The sequence below is a fragment of the Xiphophorus couchianus genome, chromosome 5, assembly GCF_001444195.1.
Source record: "Xiphophorus couchianus chromosome 5, X_couchianus-1.0, whole genome shotgun sequence".
Classification (NCBI taxonomy): Eukaryota; Metazoa; Chordata; class Actinopteri; order Cyprinodontiformes; family Poeciliidae; genus Xiphophorus; species Xiphophorus couchianus.
The window spans coordinates 36,592,202-36,615,046 of NC_040232.1; the positions used below are offsets into that span (position 1 = coordinate 36,592,202).

Consider the following 22,845-nt stretch of genomic DNA (forward strand, 5'->3'; position numbering starts at 1 on the left):
TTTTGGACAAACTTATTCACGTGTAAATTTAATAGCGGTTTTGTATTTTATTTAATGGAAACACCGTAATTGCGAAATTGTGTTTTTTACCACATTAGCGAATATTGACAAAGTTTTGTACACACAAAGTTTTGCGCAATGGAAACACAGCGGTATCATTGTGCAATTTGGCATGTTTTTTTTTTTATTTGCTCAATGGTCTAGTTCGAAAAAAAACCCTCTAAGCGCTAAGACGAGGTGGTTTTATTGGCCGTATCAAAATATGTTTGTTTTATATAACTGCAATGGAAACACTTTTTTTTTTTTTGCACATAATCAACAACCAGATGTTGCCACTGACGCAAACCACAAAGAAGAAAACAGGAAGTGGTAGGAGGATAATGGCGCAGTATGCTTTTTAATGACTTATGGCATAAAGAAAAGTATTCACATGTGATTTAAATAGCATTTCTTATTTAATGGAAATTACTATATTGTGGGGTTTTTTTGGACATTAACAAATAATGACTTATGTTTTTCACACATTTGTAATGGAAATGCAGCTACTTTCACCAAGCAAATAAGGGACTTGCAGCAGCATTTCTGTAAAATTTAGTGCATAAATGAAATTGTCCACAGATTATTCTTAATATGACCAACAGCCTAGTGGAAAAATCCTAGTATTTTTTCATAATCCCACATACTTGAGGCGAATGGAATTGGACTTCCTTCCTTTTTCGATTAAGATAATGTTGCTAGGCAAGAGGTTAAAGAAATAATAAAGTCCAAATTTTGACATATAATGAAACAATCAATTTACAGGAACTGACATAAATGTTTCAAAATCCAGCATTTGATCAAGTTAAGATTATGTAGCATATTTCAGCACCAAAGTTGTTAAAAGTGCTTTACATCATAAAAAAATAGTACAGCAACAAATTGTGGAACAAGCAATAACCATTACATTTTGTCAAAGGCTCTAATCAAAATATCAGCAGATCTTTAATGTATTTTGGTACTAAGCTGTACAGTAATTTATAAACTAATATTCATATTTTAAAGTCTATTCTCTGAGTGACAGTGTAAGGACTTTAGAACTGGGGGAGATGTGCTCTATCTTCTATATTCCTCGTTTTAGTGAACACCAGCAGCAGCGTTCTGGATTTCTGGATCATGAAACTGATCCATATGAGAAACTGAAAAAGATCTTGTAAAGAGAGGTTGAAGAAAAACATAGGACTTCCTGCTGCCTTTCCTTCAAGCACTTTCATTGAACAAAAACACTCCACCAGTCGTCTAAATTTTGATGCTGTACTAGTTGAGTGGAGAGAAGTTTATGTTGTTGTATGTTATAGAAAATATTTCACTGTATGAAAGCAGAAGAGTAGCTACACTATTGATTAATAAAAACATAAAGATAAAAGTGGTTTATTAGCTCTATTTGCATGCTAACTCCTGTTTTCTGTTTTGTTCCGCTATTCCTAAGAAGACTCGAGGATGTCTTTCGTCAAATCAAATCAGGAGTTTGGAATTTGATGTCCCAGATGAGGCAGCAATATCCAGAGAGACTTGCCCAGCCAAGATTGGATCCGAGTGACCAGTCCTATTACGGAAAACCAACCTGAGAGACGTTACAGACCTGCTGCAGAGTTTTTAAGGTTCTCCCGGATTCCGGATGGTTTGGAAAATGACTGGCTGGCAGGATCCATTTACCGTAACCATCATGTGATTCACTCTTCGAGCCGGATACGTGCCGAGAAGAATTTGTGGAGATGATGGTACCTTTAGTGGCGGATTTTGGCTTTGGGGTAAAAAGCCCCCATTTTTTGCACCTTGGAGCCTCTGAGGGGTAGATAGATGCCCCGTTACTGTTTTACAGCAGAAATACGCCTGATTTCATACATCTAAAGAGTTGGGCTGTGGAGACGGTGCAGGCGCTGCTGTTAGCTGGGCTGACTCAGCTCCAATGGGGGCCGGTTTTGACCCTGTCTGACCCCGGTTTGAGCTTTGCGGTGACCTCTGATCTCTCCGGTCCTGGCTCTCCACCTGCTCTGCTGCCTGGGTTCCGGAACGCTCCGCCCTGGGGCCCAGAACGAGCCAATCAGAATGAAGAAGAGCCGCAGCGTGCTGTCGGTGACTGGAGAAGAGGTGAGAGAGGTAACATAAACAATAAGTAAAAAAAATGTATTGTTTGGAGATTCTGGCTGCCAGAACAGCTGGGTTGTGAATATTTAGCACTCAAATTATGTAACTTTTACTTATATTTAATGAAAAGTTATGTGGCAAAAAAACTACCTTCCTGTATCAGCAAGCTGCACAACAGTGAAGATTCTGTTATGCATGTATTCAGGAGTCAGATCTACAATTGACATTGCCGACCTTCAAATGTTCTTAACTAATGGATAAAAGCAGATCTGGGTTCTTTACAGTGGGAAAATGTATTCATGTACACCGTTTCCATCTCCCCTGCATATTCATCAGGCCAACAATAGAACAAGGGGACACAATGATTTGTAGGCCTTCTGCAATGATAAGGATTTCATTAGTCAACATTATTTAAAAAAGTATATACTACAACTAGTTATCTCTCTCATTTGCATTGTAAAGTATCAGCTTTACTGTAATACATGGCTGCAGAGTATTCAACTAGAAAAGAACCATAAATCACTTAAGATAAGAGCTGAGTTCATAGAGTGAGGTGAAATTAGGCCTATCACAGTAACATCAATTATAACAGTTTTCATTGTGTTATCCTAAAAAAATTATAACTATTTAAGAAAAAACAACAACAAGGAAAATAGGAGGGTAGAAATGTGTTGATCTCTTTGCAGGTTTTGCCTCAGGTGGGTTACCGGTTCCTTCCCCTGCTTGTCCATCTAGCTGTTGTGTCCTTGGGCGAGATGTTTCACCCACGTTTCCCACTTGTGTTGGTCAGAGGGTTCTGTGGCGCTGATTGTATGACAGCCTGGTTTCTGTCGGTCTAGCTGTGGCTATAAAATAGTTTGTGAATGGGTCAATGACTGAATGTTGTGTAAAGTCCAAGTCAGCACTTTATCTGACTTGTGCTGTAAAAATTCAGTCCGTTTACAACAATACAGGCCGTGGCAACCATTCAGCTGTGCAAAACACCTGTAGTTTCTAAGCTTCAGAGCTTCCGCCTCACTGAGCAGCCCTCCTCCACTCAGTTCCTTCAGACTAGCCAGTAGTAATTAGCAAGCATCTGGAAGAACTGCACATTCACTGAGCTTAATATACAAGCAACTTCTCAGTGCATCGCTGGTAAAATCGTTAATAAAGGAGTGATGTTGTGACGACTTCCTGGAGGTGCGGTATCAGAAAGAATTGGAGTTGTTAAAGAGGCAGAGGCCCAATTTCAAGGCATCATATTATGAAGTCAAATTTCCTATCAGTCATATTCGATATATAACATTTTATATATAACATTTCTGCAACAACTGAAGGTGACATATTGACTTGATTGTGCTATAAAATGGCACTATGTGCCTAAACAAAATCATAATACTTCCCCTTTAAGTCACTCGTTGCCTACAATCCCAGTTGTCACTGACAGGCTATTTGATTCAATTGCAATTAAGAAAGCTACAATGTCATTTTTATTGATGCAGCAGGGTACACCTGTGCATCATTAACTATAAAATGCCTTTTAGTTAAAAAAAACAACCCAGAAACCTTACACAAACATAATTAAATACAAATATAACATAGGATTATATATATGTTCTAGAATAGCACTGCTCTGTTGGAGAAGCTCTGTTCCTTAAATTCTGGTAAGTTCTCTCTTTTTTAAAAGACTGATTCCTCTTTTTCTGCCAGAGCCATTACTTTTTTGGACAATTGTTTTCTCTGCTACTGAATGGTGTGAAGAAGGAAGAATTTTTGCTAATATTTTTTACATTTGCCTTGTGCCTACGGATACTCATCCATCAGCCAATTGTTGACAACCTGTTGTCAGGGCAACAGGTTGTCAGTGACCTGTTGCCCTGACATCCCACATCATTAAGACCTTGGGGAGATTCCTGTTGCCCCCCTGCAGTCATGTCAGAACCTCCTGTAGTTTGCTTACTGCTGTGGAGTTGGAGTTGAAGACGCCATCATACACCTGCTTCAACAAGCCCACTGTCATCCGGACAAAGCAGGCAACACTGTGAGGATCATGTTCTCTGATTACCTAGGGCATTTAACGCAATTCAGACTTATCTGTTTTGTCAAAAGCTGGAGAAGACACAGGTGGAGGCCTCAACAATCGCCTGGATCCACCTGACAAACGGACCAGCGTTTGTGAGATTGACAGGGTCGTGTGTGTTGCCAGGTGTTTAGCAAAGCAGGAGTACCACAGGGATTTGTACTCTCACCATTCCTTTTCTACTCCAGCACAAGTCAGAGCCCTGCCACCCACAGAAATACTCAGATGACTCTGAAGTCGTTAGGTGTTGTCAGAGGCTGAGTGCAGAGAGGCATGGTGCAGGAAAAGTCATCTCATCTTGAATGTGAAGAAAACGATGACAATAGATTTTGAGAGGAACGATTAGGTCTAACGTTACTTCCGTCATGGGAGAAGAAGTAAAGATAGTGGCGGAATATAAATACCTTTGTGTTCACTTGGACAACAGTCTGGACTTGAGTTGCCGCAGTAAAGCTGTCCAGATCTGTTGGAGCAACAGCATCAGAGCCTGGAACTTAAAAAGGCTCAACAACCTGAGAAAGAAGGCTGGTTCTGTTCTGATTACTACCAGAACCTCTGAAGATGACGATGCAAAGAAGGATTTACATAAAACCAATAAAGTTATAGACATCCTCATGAAGAGCATCCTCTTCATGATTTAGTATGGGGGTCTGTATTTCACGAAGCAGTGATAACTTTCATGGTAGCCCCTCCGAGACAAGGTGTGTTGATTTCCAAAGGCATTAATTTTTAATGTGTATTTTGTCTGATATGTTTATTTGGCAGAAACTTAAAGTAACGTGAATACTAATCAATTTACAAATTGTGCAACTAAAAATTGTAAAATTATTAGTTGCACAGCAGGGATTCAAGTTATTGATTAATGACTTAATCTAAAGTTGACTGATCTCATCGGTCAACTAACAATTAATTGATGAATGTCCGTTTTCTCATTTTTTTGTATTAAGAGGATTGACTATCTTTCCGTAAAATAAAGAGCTACATTTTTCATAATATGCTGAATTAGAAAAAAAACCACCACACATTAAACATTAATTTAACATTACTTTGCGACACCTATATTACATAGTATGACAGATGACCAGGGGCACTGGAAAAAAAATATTCAGACTTTTGATCTCAGAAGTTTAAAATCAGAAAGTTGCTACTAAGGTGAAACTTAAGGAGCTGATTCAGAGAGAAGTCCATAAAGTGTATTTTGCATCCCACACAGAATTCATTAATAATTTTAAAAATGTTATGCTTCGTAATTTGTTTTTTTTAGTCATCATTTCTGGAGCCTCATAGAGGTTCAGTTAAATATAACTACAATTTACATATCTAAAAATCAAAATCAAATTTTATTTGTATAGCATATTTCAGCAGCAAGGCATTTCAAAGTGCTTAACATCATATCAAACACAGAAACACAAAGCAACATAGAATCAACAATCAAAACATGACATTAAGTCAAGTTCCATCAATAAATTTGTAATTGATTACGTTTCAAATACAATCCTAAACAGGTGGGTTTTTAGTCGAGTTTGCATCCATAGACGTTTTACCTGTTACACTCCTACTGTGTTATATGGAACAAAATACCTGTTGCTATTTTTATTCCCACTCACAATCACACAGTTTAAAACGATGTAAACAGCATTTTAATGGGCTTCTGGCACAAGGCTCTGTTCACCTCTTTCACGGGATTTCGAGCTGGGACTCCGCCGTCCCTCACGGATTTTTGTGCAATTCTATGGTACCTGTTAGTGCCTAGAATTTACAGGGTTTCCGCTACGCGCAATGACCCTCAGTCACTTGCCATTTTTCTATCTATACATTTCTCAAATAACCATTTGTATCATATTCTTGCTTAAGAGCTTGTGAAGAAATAAAAACTCTCTCTTTGGAGAAACAATTCTTGTCAAGACTATTCTAGACTCTGTTAGCAGCTAGCTGTGCTGCAGTAATAACTCTGCCTTACACATAAACAAAACAAGAAGTGGAAATTTGGTATCTAGTTGTAAGAGTAATTTTTGTAGATACTGCTACTCGGATGAAGTTCCTGTTGAATTTGGTTGCTCTGTCAATCCCTCATCACAAGGGGGAGTACAGTTATTATCCCACACCCTTGTATAAATGAGCTTGTGCTCAATGAGTGTAAATCAGCCTTCTTCTATTCAAAGGTGACTTTAAATCATGCATTATTCAAATGCTCAGTCATTGATTATGATAATCAGGTGACTGTATGTTTCTGAGTCTGTGTGTGTGCACGTGTGCGTGTGTTTGCACGGGGTGTACATGCGGGTGGCTGAGAGCATCTATCCATATCTGGGTCTGGACGACATCAAATGCAACACGGCACTGTTGCCTAGCAACTGCTACCATTCCCCCAGTGTTTTGTTGCTACGGTGCTGCAGTGCAGATCAGCCTCTTAGAGCTGACTCTGTTGAGGGGCTTTCTCTCACACACACCCCTACATGGCCTAACACATGCACACCCCTGCACGCGCGCACACACACGCATACATTGCTAATTTATGCATTACCGTTGAAGTTTTACCCACTTTCAGGCAAATCAGCTCATATTTGCAACAAATGACTTTCTCATTGCTTTCAGTTTGTGCTGCACAACGATCTGGCTCGCTTCCCTCCTCACCTCACGTCCCTCTCGTCTCACAGGGGAATGAATTAGACGTAACAGATGCTGTGGAGAAGGCGGAGTCGTCTCGCTACAGCCGATCCTACACGTCCGGGGCCACGCTGGGGGCCGAGCTGCGCAGAGGACGGACCAGAAGACTGTCTCCCAGTCTCCAGGTACAGGGAGACCGGAGCGGTCACATTAACATGCCTGGAGGGCACGGAGCTTAAAGGAACCGTGAAGAACTACCGACAGCCAAACCAGCCCATCCTGTTCACGCTCTGTCAGCTATCATCTTAAATTTATTTAGACGCCACGTCTTAAAAGCATGATGAAGTGAAGTGACGGGGGGAGCACACAAAAACGCATGTTTTAGTACCAACATGTAGAATCTGCATCTCAGCCGACCGGCTTTTAATCGTCCGTTGATGATCTTTAAAAGTCAGCAATAATATAGCTGCTCGTTCTGTATTTAATTACATTTGCCTCTAAAATCTATTATCAAAAAAGCGCAAAACTGTAATAGCTGCATGCAGTCAATGGATAATGCCACATCAAACTTGCAACTCTAGACTCAGATTTACCTTGGATACAAAAATGAGTCAGGAACACTCAATTGAAGCCACGGTCAAAGTTTCTGCGACTTGGGCTCCAAAACAATACTTATTTTGTGTCTAGGCTGAAATAGCGTAGCTTATTTTAGTTGGAGCGTCAGCTACAATAGAGCCAAACATAAGCTAACAACTTAGGTTTAGCTCTCTTTTAGCATGGGTTGGACAATAAATCAATTACAATATCTATTGTGATAGATATTTCAGAAAATAAATAGATCCAGAACCACACAGCACTCTGGGAGATGTAGGCAGAGCAAAGACTTTAGCTGCTCAACCTAAGCAAAGTTGGTGGCATCAGCTAACACACTCTTTGGTCACCTAGCAACAACCTGTTGAGTAACTTGTGCAGCAGCAGTTTCAGGTTTCGCCACCGTGCCTCATATTTGCTCAAAGATTTACAAACAATAACACGGAGAGAAAACTGTAGATAAAACAATGGCTAAATTTCAGTTTGGCAATATTTCAGATAAAACAAAAACTAGTCAATAATTATCATTATTGACAGTAATTGATATTGACTGATATGAAACTCTTATATTGTGATACTTTTTTCAGCCAATATCATCCAGAACTAACTTTCAATAGATATCAATAGATAATGCAACTTAGCATTTTAGCATCTTAAGTTGCTAAAATAGAGCTAAAATGTAAATATTTCACTAAGGTCATTTTCTGGTCATTGCTATAAAGCAACAAAAGTTAGAAATTTGGGAGCTAAATGGTGGACTGTGTAATTGTTGACCCCAGTGTAGCTTCTAGCAAGAATAAAACAGGATAACAGCTTCACTCCACACCCTCAGAATCTCAACTTTCCCGCCATCTTTTAGTCACAATGCTTGCATCAATGCCTCGTCAGGTACCCTGCTGGCTCCGCCCTCGAGATCGCACCCGTTCCCCCGACATCCTGAGCAATATGTCGCGTCCCACAACGCTTCCTCTCCGCATTCCTCCTCGCATCTCCATCACACAAGCGGATACGGACAGGTACCGCATACTTAAACCGCCCGGCCCCTAAAAAACAACTCCTCAATCCTTTCTTTCCAAGCTTGACATGATACTTTCTCTTTACTTCAGTAACGAAGCAGAGAATGGAGTGTCTCCCGCTCACACTCCTCTGGGATCCCAGAGTCCAAGCCGCACATTGAACACCTCACTGCCTCAGGGCCAGAGAAGAGAGTCCTTCCTCTACAGATCTGACTCAGACTACGACATGTCCCCCAAGGCCGTCTCCCGTAATTCTTCCCTCGCCAGCGAAGGGTGAGCTTCAAAAACAAACACACCGGAGATTGTACTGTGTTCCCATCAGTTCTGCTGTCTGTGTCACTTTTTTCAACTGTTCCTCCTCCTTTCAGGCACGCAGCAGAAGACTTCATTGTCACACCTTTTGCTCAAGTGAGTGTGACAAAATATGACTGGTTGTGAAAATCCAATGTTTGAAGATATTTTATTTGCTTTTGTCCTCTTCAGAATACATAATACTGTGACGCTGTCTGATGATTTCAGGTACTGGCCAGTCTGCGATCAGTACGGAGCAACTTTACCCTCCTTGCCAATGTCTCCACACCGATAGTCAAGTAAGAACCAAACTTCTCTTAAATGATCAGCGCACACAATAAAATAATAAAGTGAAATATAAATGCTCTGTCACTCATATAGCACCTCACTAGGGTAAAAGCAGAGCACTGAGAGATGTCTTATAATATTTTCCCTTTTTGTAAATTTGGATTGTGGTTCTGAGCACTTCTTATCACTAAAACATAACTTTAAATGGGCAGTATTATGTAAAAGTGACTTTTATGAGCTATACATCGTATTATGTTATTGTCTCATCAAAAACATACCTGAGGTTTTGCCTTGATTCTTTCATGCATGTTTGAGAAATCCTTTGATCTCCCTTGGCAACCATTCAGCTGTGCAAAATGCCTGGGTGGACCTAGCCCCGCCTTCAACGTGCAGCTCCTCCTCAGAGCTGCACTTTCCAAGCTTCCATTCAGAGCAGCTCTCCCACACTCAGCTCCTTCAGACTAGCCGGCAGCAGTTAGCAAACAGCTGGTGGAACTGAACATCTGCTGAGCTCATTATGTTAGCTATACTTCTCACTGCAACGCTGGTAAAAACGCTGTTAAAGGGTTAATAGAGGAGCCATGTTGTGTCAAACTGACACTATGTCGCTGGAAAACACATGATACTGCCCCTTTACGGTTAAAAAATGGAGTAAGACTCTGCAATATTACTAAAAGCAACGATTGCATGGAGATCATGCAAGCACCATTTAGAAACAAGCAGCGATCGGAACCGGCAACATTTTGTTCTATGGTTGTTTTTAGAAACCAAAGACAGACCTAGTCGATAAATTACGTTGGCATTTGACTTTTTTTATCATTAAGTATATTAATCACATCTCATCCGACAGACTAATTAAAATGGAATAATAGAAATCCTTCATTCAGCTACATATTGATGAGAAATTATGACCAACTACCAGCAGATGAACTGGTTCATTTGATTTGTGTGAGAAGTCAGGGTTTACATCGGTGAATATTATTACTTCCAAATTGTGCGGGACTTTCTGAAAGCTATGTATTTGTGTCGTTCTTAGGGGTGATCTACTCTGAGTGAGTCATGACACCAAAGGGCCTATCGAGCAAAAGCTTTGAATTATCCTTATGATTCATAGAGATTTGACAAATAGGCTTCCTTTGGTGTAGACTTTGATGTTTGACAAAAAGGGACAGAGCGTCTTTCCAAGCCTGTAGAAATACTTCTAGTCTAGAACAACACCAACGGCGCTCTGCTATTCTTCAGCTAGCCAGCGCAAAGTGTTCCTTTTGTTTGAGTACAAGTAAGGAATTTTACTACAATTTCTTACATATATATTTGTCATTATTTTTTCAACATAATTTAAAACTGCAGTATGTAATTTTCTTTAAAAAGTTTCTTGTTTTACACATTTGTTCAAAATGTCACAATGTCTTGACAGTATAATATAAAACAGATAATCTATGAAAAAATCGTCCTGCTCCTAGAGCTGCTGTTGCTGTCTGAAGAAAGGTATCACTACCGGTCAAAAACAACCCATCAGAGCCAGGAGGAGGATCTTAGCGCTGTCAATCAAGCTTGTCTCCTGACTATGATTGGGTGTTTCTGAGTGAGCGATAACAATAGGACCATAGGGAGAAGGGAGAGGAGCTTGATTTTTTTTCAAAGATTATCTGCTTAATGTAATCAAGTCATAGTGATAAGTTTAATATGTAAAAAACATTATATATATACAGTATATATATATATTTGACTAAAACTGATTTTTAATACTATTCCATCTGGCCAATGCATGTATTTTAATACAGAACTGAAGTAGGTTGTTGAAAGTCTGCCAGTAATTAGTCCAGTCTGCAGTCTTCTCTCTGATCAGATTAGCTGCTGTGCTTCCAGGAGGTCTCCTTTAGATGGAGTGTGTGTCAGCCCCAGGGGGACACTCTCGGACCAGCAGTACCAACAGCTGGCCCTGGACACACTGGAGGAGCTGGACTGGTGTTTGGACCAGCTAGAGACCATTCAGACGCACCGCTCCGTCAGCGAAATGGCTTCCAACAAGGTAAGGAAACGTCTCTGACCCAGTAGGTCCGACCTACACATCCACAGGGTGACTTCTACTATCAATGTAGGCTCTATATTTGGAATCAAAAGTATTTAGAGCTTAATGAAATAGTGTGTGCAAGCATACCAGCCATGTTTAGTTTTTTTAATCCAACTCTATTTGTCTGCCCAGAAAGTCTGGTTTGTTTGGGTAGGTGCAATCAAACTCTGACCAAAAACATTAACTCCGGTCCGCCTACAAACCTAGGTCACGGTTTGGTTGAAGTGAACTTTGGTGTTGTTTAAATGTACATGTGGATGCAAGCAGACCGGTAGTAGACTATAGGGCGCAATGCAATCTGGGTAACTACAACCTCAACAACGTGAGTCTGTTGCTATCAGGAGAAATGGCTCATGATACTTTACCAGTGACAACTACTAAAATGTGATTTTAGTTAACATTGTCTAAAGAAGGAAGTTGCGTTCATGTCTTCTTCTGAGGGTTTTATAGCTTCCTTCAGTAGTTCTTGGTGCAGCGCCACCACGGGCAAGGAGGTGAAAAGGTTTTTCACTGCACTGTTGAAAACCACAGCAGCTGAAAATTTAAAGAAAGTTGCGACTTTATTCCCTAATCGAACTGAGTCTACTGGAGTATCATGTATGACAACACATGTAGTCAAAGCGTTCTGTCAGAAGGAAAGGGCCACAATTCCAGCAAATTACTGTGAGAAACGTCTGGAAGGAAACAGAGATTTTGACCCAAATCATACAGGAAACGGAAAGAAAAAAAGAAACTTGTGCTTCTGGTGTAGGTTTGATCAAGCTGACAAAAAACGGTTAAGGTTTTGTCCGTATAGGGTATGTAAATATTTGGTTTTACTGTCATAAAGCCTTTGGATATGTATATTCTTTAAATGTAGCTAATACACAACAAACATTATTGCACAACCCATATCTGCTACTATCAAAATCCTTGATGGCTCCTATTTCATATTGCCCAATTCTCACTTTGCCCCATAACAATCAAAAAGCGAGGTGCATTTTCTAAGATATAAAAATACCATTTTGACCAAGACTGCCATTTGTTCTGCTCTTATTCTGCTTCAGTTTAAGAGGATGCTGAACAGGGAACTGTCTCACTTGTCAGAGATGAGTCGCTCTGGGAACCAGGTGTCAGAATACATCTCCAGCACTTTTCTGGGTGAGCCGGATCAGGATTCCAAATGTCTGTCGTCATGTTTTACGACCGTTTGTAACTAAAGAAACTACATAGTTGCTGTGGTTTCTTTATCTACGAATCTGTTGTTGTTGTTGTTTTTTTTGTCCCTCTGTAGACAAGCAGAACGAGGTGGAAATCCCGTCTCCGACGCTCAAAGACAAACCCATGAGTCACATCAGTGGAGTGAGGAAACTGTCCCACAGCTCCAGCCTCTCCAGTGCCTCCATGCCTCGCTTCGGGGTCAACACGGAGCACGAGGACGAGCTCGCCAAGGTGCCGTTCGTTGTAATATGAAAAGAAACGTCAGCCTTTAGTATGTTTTTTTTATTCATTATTCAGCAATTATTACAGTAATTTATCGTAAATGCTGCCTCATAGCGTTGGATTTTAGATAGCCATGAGTTCTGCGGTGGGAATTTTTTTATTCTATAAAATATTATGACTATTACCAGATAATACAAATTTTCATCACAATCCCCTCTTTTGATTATAAGAAAATATGTAATGTTTTATATTAATCATGTGATTTAATTTATTCCCACAGTTCTTATGGTTTTTTTGCAGCAGTGTCCTCCACTTTTCCATTTCTTGGCAGCTCGATGGGCAAAGCAGCTTGTTGAATTTGACTGGCAACCAGTCAGAAAATAACATTTAAATCAATTATTTTAACTGTTATTAAAAATATATATATATATGATGAAAAGCTTAAGATAAAAAAATATATGTGATGGATTTTTTTTCTCATCTTCCCTCCAAATTCCTGAGGCCCTCTCAGCGCTCCCCGTTGATCCCCACTTTAAAAGACACTAGTCTGGGCCACTTTATTGCACAAACGTCATAAGACTCAAGGTCACATATATCTGGTCTGAAAAATCAGAACTTCTAAAGCCGTCTGTGGTGTGACGCTACATTTTTTATTTTTATTTTTCTAAGTTTTAAGTCCAGATGATGAAATCATTTTTTTGTAACTTTGTCATGTATCGAACAGGAACTGGAGGATCTAAACAAGTGGAGTTTTAACATATTCAAAGTAGCAGAGTTCTCCAACAACAGGCCGCTCAGCTGCATCATGTACGCCATTTTTCAGGTAAAAAGCAACAGAATCTCCTAAATTCCTCTGTCTTTGTGATTTTTAAAACATAGGGTTTTTTTTTATTTTATTTTCGAGGCTCTGTCTCCTTCTTTGCTTACCTCGCCAGGAACGTGAGCTCCTGAAGACATTTCGAATCCCTGTTGACACTTTTGTCACTTACGTGATGACCCTAGAGGACCATTACCATGGAAACGTAGCTTACCACAACAGCCTCCATGCTGCAGATGTCGCCCAGTCCACACATGTGCTCCTCTCCACGCCTGCTCTGGATGTAGGTTCATCGGCCCAAACTGATTAGAAATTTACTCAGTTTATTAACCTATTATTAGCCTTTTGAACTGATGTAAAATTGACTTTTTTTCCCCCCACACACAAGCCGTGTACGTCAGCTGTCGGCAAATTACGTCTCTCTATTCTCCCCTGGCGGTTCTTCTGCTGGTTTGCAAAATGGCAACAGCAGAAGTTGGGTGAAAACACCAGAATCAGTTGTTGTTCAACAATAATTGCATAGATTTTTTTGACAAGGAAATCTTCTGTTGAACATACTGTACATAATCACAATACAGTACTTTGACCTTTTTGAATTCTGCAACTAAATTTAACCAAAGTATGAAAAAAACCTACTACCATAGTAATAAACTCTAAACTAAATCTTAACAATATTTTACCAGTAATAACTAATAAAAACGAACAAAAATGTACTAAAACTAACTGAAGTAAACAAAAACAGCAATAAAATAAAACTAAACTATAATGAATAACCCAAAGCTATTTTTATAACCTTATGGACTCAACTTTTTTGACGTATTCATCTGTAGTTGTGCTAAAACTTTTTATCCAAACAGTGAGTTGTTTTTTTTTTTTTTTTAATTGCCGTATTTCCATTAAGTGAATTGAAAACGCAGCTAGCGAAGCTCATACTGTTGTCTTCTCTCTCTTTATCCCACCAGGCCGTCTTCACCGACCTGGAGATCCTCGCCGCTCTGTTCGCTGCAGCTATCCACGATGTAGACCACCCCGGAGTTTCCAACCAGTTCCTCATCAACACCAGTGAGCGCACCGCTGCATGTGCTTCAATAAGTGCCTCATATTTTGTCCTGTTGGTGTTCACGTCCCGCTCCTCCTCCTCCTCCTCCTCCTCTGAATCAGACTCAGAGTTGGCGCTGATGTACAACGACGAGTCGGTCCTGGAGAACCACCACCTGGCTGTGGGCTTCAAGCTCCTGCATCAGGAGAACTGCGACATTTTCCAGAACCTCACCAAGAGGCAGCGGCAGAGCCTGCGCAAACTCGTCATCGATATGGTCAGGGCCTCGGCAAAAACCACACCCAACACACACCCGGCAACACAAACATTGTCTCTGTCTTTCCTTACAATGCTGCAGGAGTCCAACTTGTCTTTGGACGCTTTCAGGTTACATGTGTTGGTTTTGTGTGTTTAAGTTTCACACTGCTGTATGTCATCTACGTGGGAGATGAACTCTTTGGTGATGCCACTTTGTTTAAATTAGATTTTGTGAAGTACTATATATAAACAAGCCTGTCCCAGTAAGCAATTAATCAGCTAGTTGGTTGGTAAATTAAAATGAGCTTGATCATTTCCATTTTGATGATTAATATTTTTTGAAGGGCAATATTACTTACAGAAACTTCTTAATCCACTTTAATTCTGGTTTTGGTTTTGTGTGGTTTTTATTTCCATTTATTATTTTGGGTTGTCCGGTTTTATTTTGGATGTTTAAAATATTTTCCGGTTCCAGTGTGGGGTGCTGTGGGCAAAATTAAAGTTTCTTGATCTTTGAGACGGCGAACTTGCATTACACCATGTTCCAAATTATTATGGAAGTGATATTTTCTCAGATTTTCCTAAATGGTCAATGCAAATGATGGTCAGTATAATTTTCAAGTCATGAACTATTACAGTATAAATCAAATTTTACTGTACAGCAGGGCCCATTGAGACCGTTTCTGCTTGTGAGCTCTTTAGGGGCCCAATAGTAGGTTCATGCACCTCAAGCCTCTGGAGGATCCTCCACCTTGAGGTTCCAGAGGCTCCAGCAGCTTCAAATAACTGTTTGCTGCTTTGTAAGGACATTTTAACAGCTGCTCTCTTCATCTTGTGAATGTGTCTAACAGAAACCTTCCTCATTTTGTCTTTATCTGTACAAACCCAACTTTGTTCTGAATCAGCCACAAATCTCTTCACAGTACGATAATAACGCTTCAGTTTTCGTTAAATATCTAATGTTTTCATACCTTGTCATACAGCACTACACTATCTGATGATTTTCATCAGCAGACAGATTCTTTCTCTTTTCCATATTGCTTGAAACCTGTGGCTTGTTTAATAATATGGAACATCCTTCTTAAGTAGATTTCCTTTAATTGAGTTCACCAGACAAACTAATCAACCAGCTCTCTGAAATTAATTATAGTGATTCAAAGAGCCCTGACACACAATACCATCTATACATTTAATAGCACAACAAAAAGTTGAATCTTTATGACACTTAAATCCAATTTGCATAATAATTTGGAACACGGTGTATTTGCTGTAATCAGAATATTGCTTGAAAATTGTCTCAATTATTATTTATTGCAATAATTTTGAGGACAATTTACCATCCAGCAAAGTTAGTTGCTGGACAACCAAGCAGAGTCAGGAGGAGGGTCTTAGCGCTGTCAGTCACCGTCACATATGCGCTGCTCACATCCTCCTACCTGCTCTTTGCTACATTAAACCTGGTTCACTACAACACAGCCTGCCACAAATGCTAAAGTTAGTTAGCATGACCACCAATGACAGCGGATAAACAGTTTTCTTGGAACAGTAAGTTGTTTCTCCTCTTTTAGCACATTTAGCAGCGTGTACACAAAGTTGACTGACAGCGCTAAAACCTTCCTTCTGGCTATGATTGGTTGGTTTTGACTGGGACCAGTGCATTTCTTTGGACTCCAATAGTAGCTCAGGAAGGAGGTGGAGGCGCTTGTTCTTTTCAAAGATGATCTGTCTCATATTACACATGGTGACAGTCCTAAAAAATATGTAAAGAAAAACATATTTTTTAAAAAAGTTACATACTTCACCTTTAAAAGCTTTAAAGTTATAATAAAATATTTTTTGGCATGAATTCAAATCTGAGTAAAGTTAGTAATTCTGTAGTAAATATTATATGATAGTTTTGTGGAGGTCTTTTAGACAAAAAAGAAACAAGTTTATTTAATAACTTACATTCTTGTGAATTTCAGTTATCTGAAGTTTAGGACATTACATATTTGTTCATTCAAATTATTTCCAACTAATTCCAATAATTAGGAGCCTTTTTCAAAAAGGAAGATTATTGACAGTATTGGACTGTAATCTTAATTAGTACTAATTGGTCATTTTTAATCCTTTATGTCCTAAACAGCAACTCTTAATGAACAAGTGCTACAATAGGAAGTCAGACACAAATAACCAAAACACAAAAAGAAGAGTAAGATTTAACTGACTGTCGGTGTGCAGGTGTTGACCACAGACATGTCTAAACACATGACACTGCTGGCTGATCTGAAGACCATGGTGGAAACCAAGAAGGTGACGAGTTCAGGTGTTTTGCTGCTAGATCACTACACAGAGAGGATACAGGTAGGCATGAAAATGTTCTTTTTGCCCATTAGATGCCTGAAATTCATCTAAAGGAAATGTAATAAAAATAGATACCTTCTACAAGTCAGTGTTTTTTTGTTTGTTTTTTGTTTTGTCTCGCAGGTACTCAAGAACATGGTCCACTGTGCCGACCTGAGCAACCCAACAAAACCGCTACCTTTATACAGGCAGTGGACGGAGAGGATTATGGAGGAGTTCTTCCGACAGGGCGACAAAGAACGAGAGAGGGGGATGGAGATCAGCGCCATGTGTGACAAACACACTGCCTCGGTGGAGAAGAGTCAGGTAAAACTTCACCTGGGCTGACGCTAGCGCTAACGATGTAAGATCAGCTCACTCGAAAAATCCTCTTCCACTCTCTTCTCGGTTTACCAGAAGAGATAATCTGAAATCCTTTGGTTGATGGTGAGATTGTTCATGTGAGCATCTTGGAATTTTAATCTGAGTCATGCTCTTGAGCTGCTGCTGACATGGCTGAAAACCTTGTCGATATTGATAATTATTGATCAGTTGTTAGTTGATGCTCCCAACCTTGCTTAGCTCGCCTTAAGAGGTTGAGCGGCTATGGTCTTGCCTCTGCCTACATCTCCCAGAATGCTTCAGTGAATATTCTGTGTATTGAAAATTCTACCAGATGCATTATCTATTGATATTGACAGTTGCAGACACACTCTTCTACCACATGTGACCTATCATAGTTTCATCAGTTGACACACGGGCTGTTTCCTCTCAATGTGAACTTCCTCACTGGAATGTGTTGCCAGATTTGTCTGATGTGAAGACTTCTGATTCCAGCACTTTTGCACATTAAGATTTGCTTGAATCTTGCTGCTTTGTACCAGTAGGAGGCAGCAGCTCTCCTCTCACATCTTACAGAAACATCAGACATGCCATGTTGTTCTCTTTAGCAGTATGCTAACAGTACCATCTTGTTTGATCAGCGTTGCCATGTTGGTTATTGTGGAGAATCACGTTGCTATATTATTTAAAGCAGCCAGTAGTTTGTGCAACTTTCCTGCAACTTCAACTTGTTTCTGCTTTTTATATAATAACCACATAGTTGAATTTGTTTCAGTGGGATTTTATGTGCTAGATCAGTGGTGCCCAAAGTGGGTCCTGGAGGGCCGGCATCCTGCATGTTTTAGTTCTCTCCCTGGTTGGTACCAACAACCTTTTCAGCAGGTCAATGTTCTTCTTAGGCCTTCTAATGAGCCATCATTTGATCCAGGTGTGTTAAACCAGGGAGAGAACTGAAACATGGAGGACGCCGGTTCTCCAGGACCCACTCTGGGCACTTCTGTGCTAGAAAAAAGCAGTGTGAACTATAAGATTTACAAGTGTCAATTCTTTAGAAACACGGGGTGTCTTTGCATTTAGCCCTATTGACTGTGTTTATGTTAACATTTATATCTTTTCTGTACCTGTGCATGGTCATAATCTATGTCTATATTCTTTGCTGCCATTTGACAGAACATAAACTTAAATAATTTTGAAGGAACTCAGGATGTGATATTATGCTTAGGAAACTCTTAAAGGGGGCATAATGTTTCTGAGCATCAGTCCCTCATCAAACACGTAGCCAGATGGCAACAGCTTCTTGATTATTCTATGAAATTGTTCTATGTCCCTGGAAAATACCTGACCCCCCCGAGTTTACTCTGGACTTGGCTTATAGATTTATAGAGTCACATATTTCCTTGTACGTACTTGTTCGTATTTCAATTTATTCAATTTATTTTATACTTAGGTCATATTTAAATTAGTTGTAATGTCAAACTCGTGTTATACATTTTATATTTCTATTGTTGTCTTTATTGGCTAATATTTAACACTGGATGGGAGCAGCTTGTCAGCAAATAAGCAATTTCCCCTTGTGATCAATAAAGTAAATTCTGATTTTTGATTCTAAAGTAGAGAAACGGGGTAACACTTGGTTTAACACTTAAGACTTGATTTACTACGAGGTTTAGCACTCAGTCCGTGAGCTTGTCACCACTGGGAGCTCGGCTTGATTGTTTGCAGGTGGGTGGAAAAAAAACACCTGCCCATCTCCACCCTCTAGTAAAGCCAGCCTTTGTCCTAGTGCGCCCTCTGGTGGAAATCTGAAAGTTAGGAAGAAACCTCCACACAGCACAAACACTCCAGATTCCTAACACATACACGCAAAAGACTTGAATGGTTTTGACCAAAACATTTCACTATTTTAGAATGGACCTATCAGAAATTCCTGCCAGGCAGTATTTGCACATAGGTCCTGACACAACTGTCTGCACATCAGGAAGTATTAGCATTAATACTGCTAAAACTATATGCAGTCAAAAGTTCCCACAAGGATCCTGTTTGTAGCAAAATTAATATGAATTATTAAACATCCTTTGGGTGCATTTAGTCATTTACTGTGAAACATTTTGACCTTCTTAATATAAGTCAAAACTTTTCAAGCATATGAGGACAATGGAAAGAGAGTTCAGTTCTACCAAGTGGCTAAATTTAGCTTGAACCCCTGCTGGCTTTGATATCAAAACTTTATCTGGACTTTCAGAGACAAACATGAACATTTAACCTCACTTTTATAGTCATATTGCAAGAATGTTGTGCTACAGCCCTGTGTGTCTATCAAAATGGACTAGACACACAGGAGGCAGCATTCTTCATTCATTTCCTGTGGAACTTGCACAATGAGGTGACAATGCTTTCCCTCCTCTAGCCAAGCGACTGAGGAAATTCATACTCGTAGACGTGGAAACGTGGGCTATCGACGCAACACAAGGAAGTTGAAAAATATTCTACTCCCGTTGCTAATACATCCCATGTGTTGCGTTCACCTCGAGTTGCTACCTGTGTGTTGAGCTCATAAAGGGTTCAGCTTTCTGCCTGCAGTAGTGTAGTAGCATTAGGAACGCCCCAGGCCTCACATGTGTGTGAACATTTCACTACTACGCATACAACGCGAAAATATGTGATGTTTACACAAGCAATAGGCTTCAGCATGTCAGGCATCATTAATACGTAAACGTTGTGCAAAATACGTGTTAACAGCACGTATTTCACGCTTTGCTTGTGAGCTGTCAACATGTACTTCACACGTTTCCCTGCTAACGGTTGACATTTTGATTCCTATCGGATGGGTATACATCATGTACTTTACGTGTGGTTTGCGTGTTGCACACACGTCAGAGCAACGTGAAATGTTCACACCAATATGACGCTGGCGGCGTTCCACATGTGTGCATACGTTTTACCAGCTCCAAATTTCGCATACACGAATTTCATCGGTCTTTTGGCTGGAGGAGGGCGAGCAACTGTCGCCTCATTGCCCAAGATCCGCAGGACATGAACGGAGAGGGAGCGACATCGAATGCATTGTGTCTTGTCAGCAAAATGCGAACAATTTTCTGATGTGAACTCTACACACAGAAATCACGATGTACTTTTTCCATAATTGGCACTACTTTCCTTGCACGCCTTCAAGTGGGTAAACATTTTTTTCCTCTTGCTGTTATCTCCTTTCAAGGTCGGCTTCATTGACTACATTGTTCACCCTCTGTGGGAGACGTGGGCCGACCTGGTGCACCCAGATGCCCAGGAGATCCTGGACACCTTAGAGGAGAACAGGGACTGGTACCTCAACACGATGCCCCAGTCGCCTTCGCCTCCCCCTGACAGACACCTCCAGCATGACCGCTTCCAGTTTGAACTCACACTGGAGGAGCTGGAGCACAACAATCACAACAACATATACCGAAGGAGCGGCAGGAACAGCCGGAAAGCCACGTGTGATGACACGCAAGAAGACACTGAAGAGGAGGAGCAGAAGCAGGCTGATGCTGAAGAAGAGGATGAGGAGAACCACAATGGCGAACAGAACGGAATACAGGAGGAAGAGGAGGAACGCACTGATGGAAATGAAGGGGAGGAAGCCGAAGAGGAGCTAGAAGAGGTTCAAGAGGAGCAAGGAGGGGAAGACGTCAACGGTGAACAAGATGAAGAAATAAAAGAAGAGGATGAGAAAGATGAGGCAGAGATGACCAAGGATGAGGTTGAAGTTGAGGAAGCTGAAGTAGATGAAAACCAAGAGGAGGAAGAGAATGCAGAAGTAGAGGAGACAGAGGAGAATGAAGCTGAAGGCAGCACAGAAGACGGTAAAGAGGACGGAACAGAAATGGACAGTAAAGACGAGGAGGCAGAGGACAATGCAGAAGAGGAAGAAGAAGCCCCTCAGGAGGGTGAAGAAGATGATGAACAAAAGGAAGAGGAGAGTTAGCTGACGAAAGTATCAATGAGGAAAACTGTCAAAGGGGGAATAATCAGGATCCCAGAGCGACCGCGAACGAGTGTGAAAAAGGGCCAAAACGTGTCCGTCTTTCCAGAGAACGCGCTCTAACTGCTTTAATATCTGAAAGTCAGATTGGACTTTTCTTTAGAGCAATATTTTTTGAAGAATCAGAGACGAGGAAACTCTTTGGATTTTTCTAAGCAGCCTACTCATTGCAGGAAGCGGATCATCAGGTAGTGACAGAAACTGGGGTCTTCCAATCCTGTCGGTGCATCGATCACTGCCGTTTGGGATAAATGGGGAGATATTAATAACAAGACTGAGGTCAGGGGTTGGGGGGAGGTTTAATCAACCGTTTTGTAGCTCCTGGGAATAAATTAAAGGAAAAAAATATATGCTGAAATAATGTACATGCAAATAAGTGTGTGCCTGTTTTTCGGTTGTTATAGACTGTCACGCGTTGTTTCTTGGTCACCGTCTAATGTCTTATTGATGAGGACCATAACACCCACACGCACACACAAACATAGACCATAATAACTCAAAAGCAAATCTTAAAATTACGACGCCATATTAGGGCCATCGTAGATAGAAAAAAAAAGGAGGACCTACAATAAACCTAATATGCCGTTGTGTAAAATAAATTCAGAAAAGAGATTAAAAAAACGCCACCAGGAAGGTGTAACTTGCCGTCTTCTATTGAATACGAACCCATTTTTCAACCTGTGAGCAGATTGTTTCACACACAGAATCAGCCAGAGCTCCTCACTTCCAGCAACCAAACTGGTTTTCTGACCCCAGACTGTTCTCGTCACAGTGGAAAACCTGCGAGGCTGGCGTGTTGTATGTTGTCGATGTTCAGTCGTGTGGAGATTACAAATAAATAATCGCACCGAGTGTTTATGCCATTGTGACATTGTCACCTGAGTTGTGCCAAAACGTCCCACAACCAGCACTGAGCAACGCAGCCTCTGGAGAGGGCGGCTACTGATCACGAAGCAATGAATCCGTGGGACCAGGCCAACAGGTGTATGAATATGGTCTTCCACAAATGTATGTATGTGTTTTTTGTAAAAAAAAAAAAAAAAGAAAAAAAAGAAAGAAAAAATGTATTTGGCACTTTATCAAACACCCTTGTTGCATATATGTACATAATAAACATGTATTTTAATCTGCTGATGTCATATATTAAATATGATTAACTCATTTTCTGGTTTAGCGTCTTGTTCATTGAAGAGTATTTCTACCGCTTTGACTTTTACACAAATTTGTCGCATTGAAAACAGAAACTTCCATGTATTTCATTGCAGTTTTATGATAGACCTGGAAGCACATAGAAGAGGAAAGGGAGGAAAATAAAATGATCGAGCTGTTTAGTTTGATTTTTTTTTTTTTAAGAAAAATCTGAAAAGGGGGAGTGCATTTGTGTACTCTGACACTCCTAAACAAAACTCATTACAACACAACCAATTGATCAACTAATTAATAAAAGGAGTCCTCATTTGTCCATAAAAACTATAAAACCATTTTCATAAAAACCCAGCTTTTGTGTGAAAGCCTCCAAGGTTTGTTAAACAAACAGTATCATGAAAAAAGTTCAGGAAATGGTTAAAGGAGAG

At 40.2% G+C, this 22,845-nt stretch overlaps 1 protein-coding gene across 2 annotated transcripts; it reads left to right on the plus strand.

The window, feature by feature from the left end:
- Positions 1–1,463: 1,463 nt before the first annotated feature.
- Positions 1,464–22,397, plus strand: LOC114144891 (cAMP-specific 3',5'-cyclic phosphodiesterase 4B-like). Of its 2 annotated transcripts, none has more exons than XM_028018118.1 (16): positions 1,464–2,136; positions 6,841–6,975; positions 8,270–8,397; positions 8,488–8,670; positions 8,766–8,805; positions 8,917–8,987; positions 10,846–11,008; positions 12,097–12,190; positions 12,324–12,481; positions 13,197–13,295; positions 13,408–13,572; positions 14,252–14,351; positions 14,451–14,605; positions 16,807–16,929; positions 17,053–17,235; positions 20,465–22,397. In XM_028018118.1, the coding sequence occupies exons 1-16, from the start codon at positions 2,086–2,088 to the stop codon at positions 21,212–21,214; spliced, it is 2,598 nt and encodes an 865-aa protein (XP_027873919.1). In that variant the 5' UTR covers positions 1,464–2,085; the 3' UTR covers positions 21,215–22,397. The 2 variants fall into 2 exon arrangements, with proteins under 2 accessions (XP_027873919.1, XP_027873920.1); XM_028018119.1 differs by having other exon boundaries at positions 1,464–2,127.
- The last annotated feature ends 448 nt before the right edge of the window (positions 22,398–22,845 follow it).

Excerpts from the sequence above, each read along its gene's own strand:
- LOC114144891 (XM_028018118.1), top strand. The coding sequence starts at position 2,086 with ATGAAGAAGAGCCGCAGCGTGCTGTCGGTGACTGGAGAAGAGGTGAGA. Across the intron at positions 6,976-8,269 it reads GACTGTCTCCCAGTCTCCAG|GTACCCTGCTGGCTCCGCCC; the intron begins GTACAGGGAGAC and ends ATGCCTCGTCAG. Across the intron at positions 11,009-12,096 it reads GCGAAATGGCTTCCAACAAG|TTTAAGAGGATGCTGAACAG; the intron begins GTAAGGAAACGT and ends ATTCTGCTTCAG.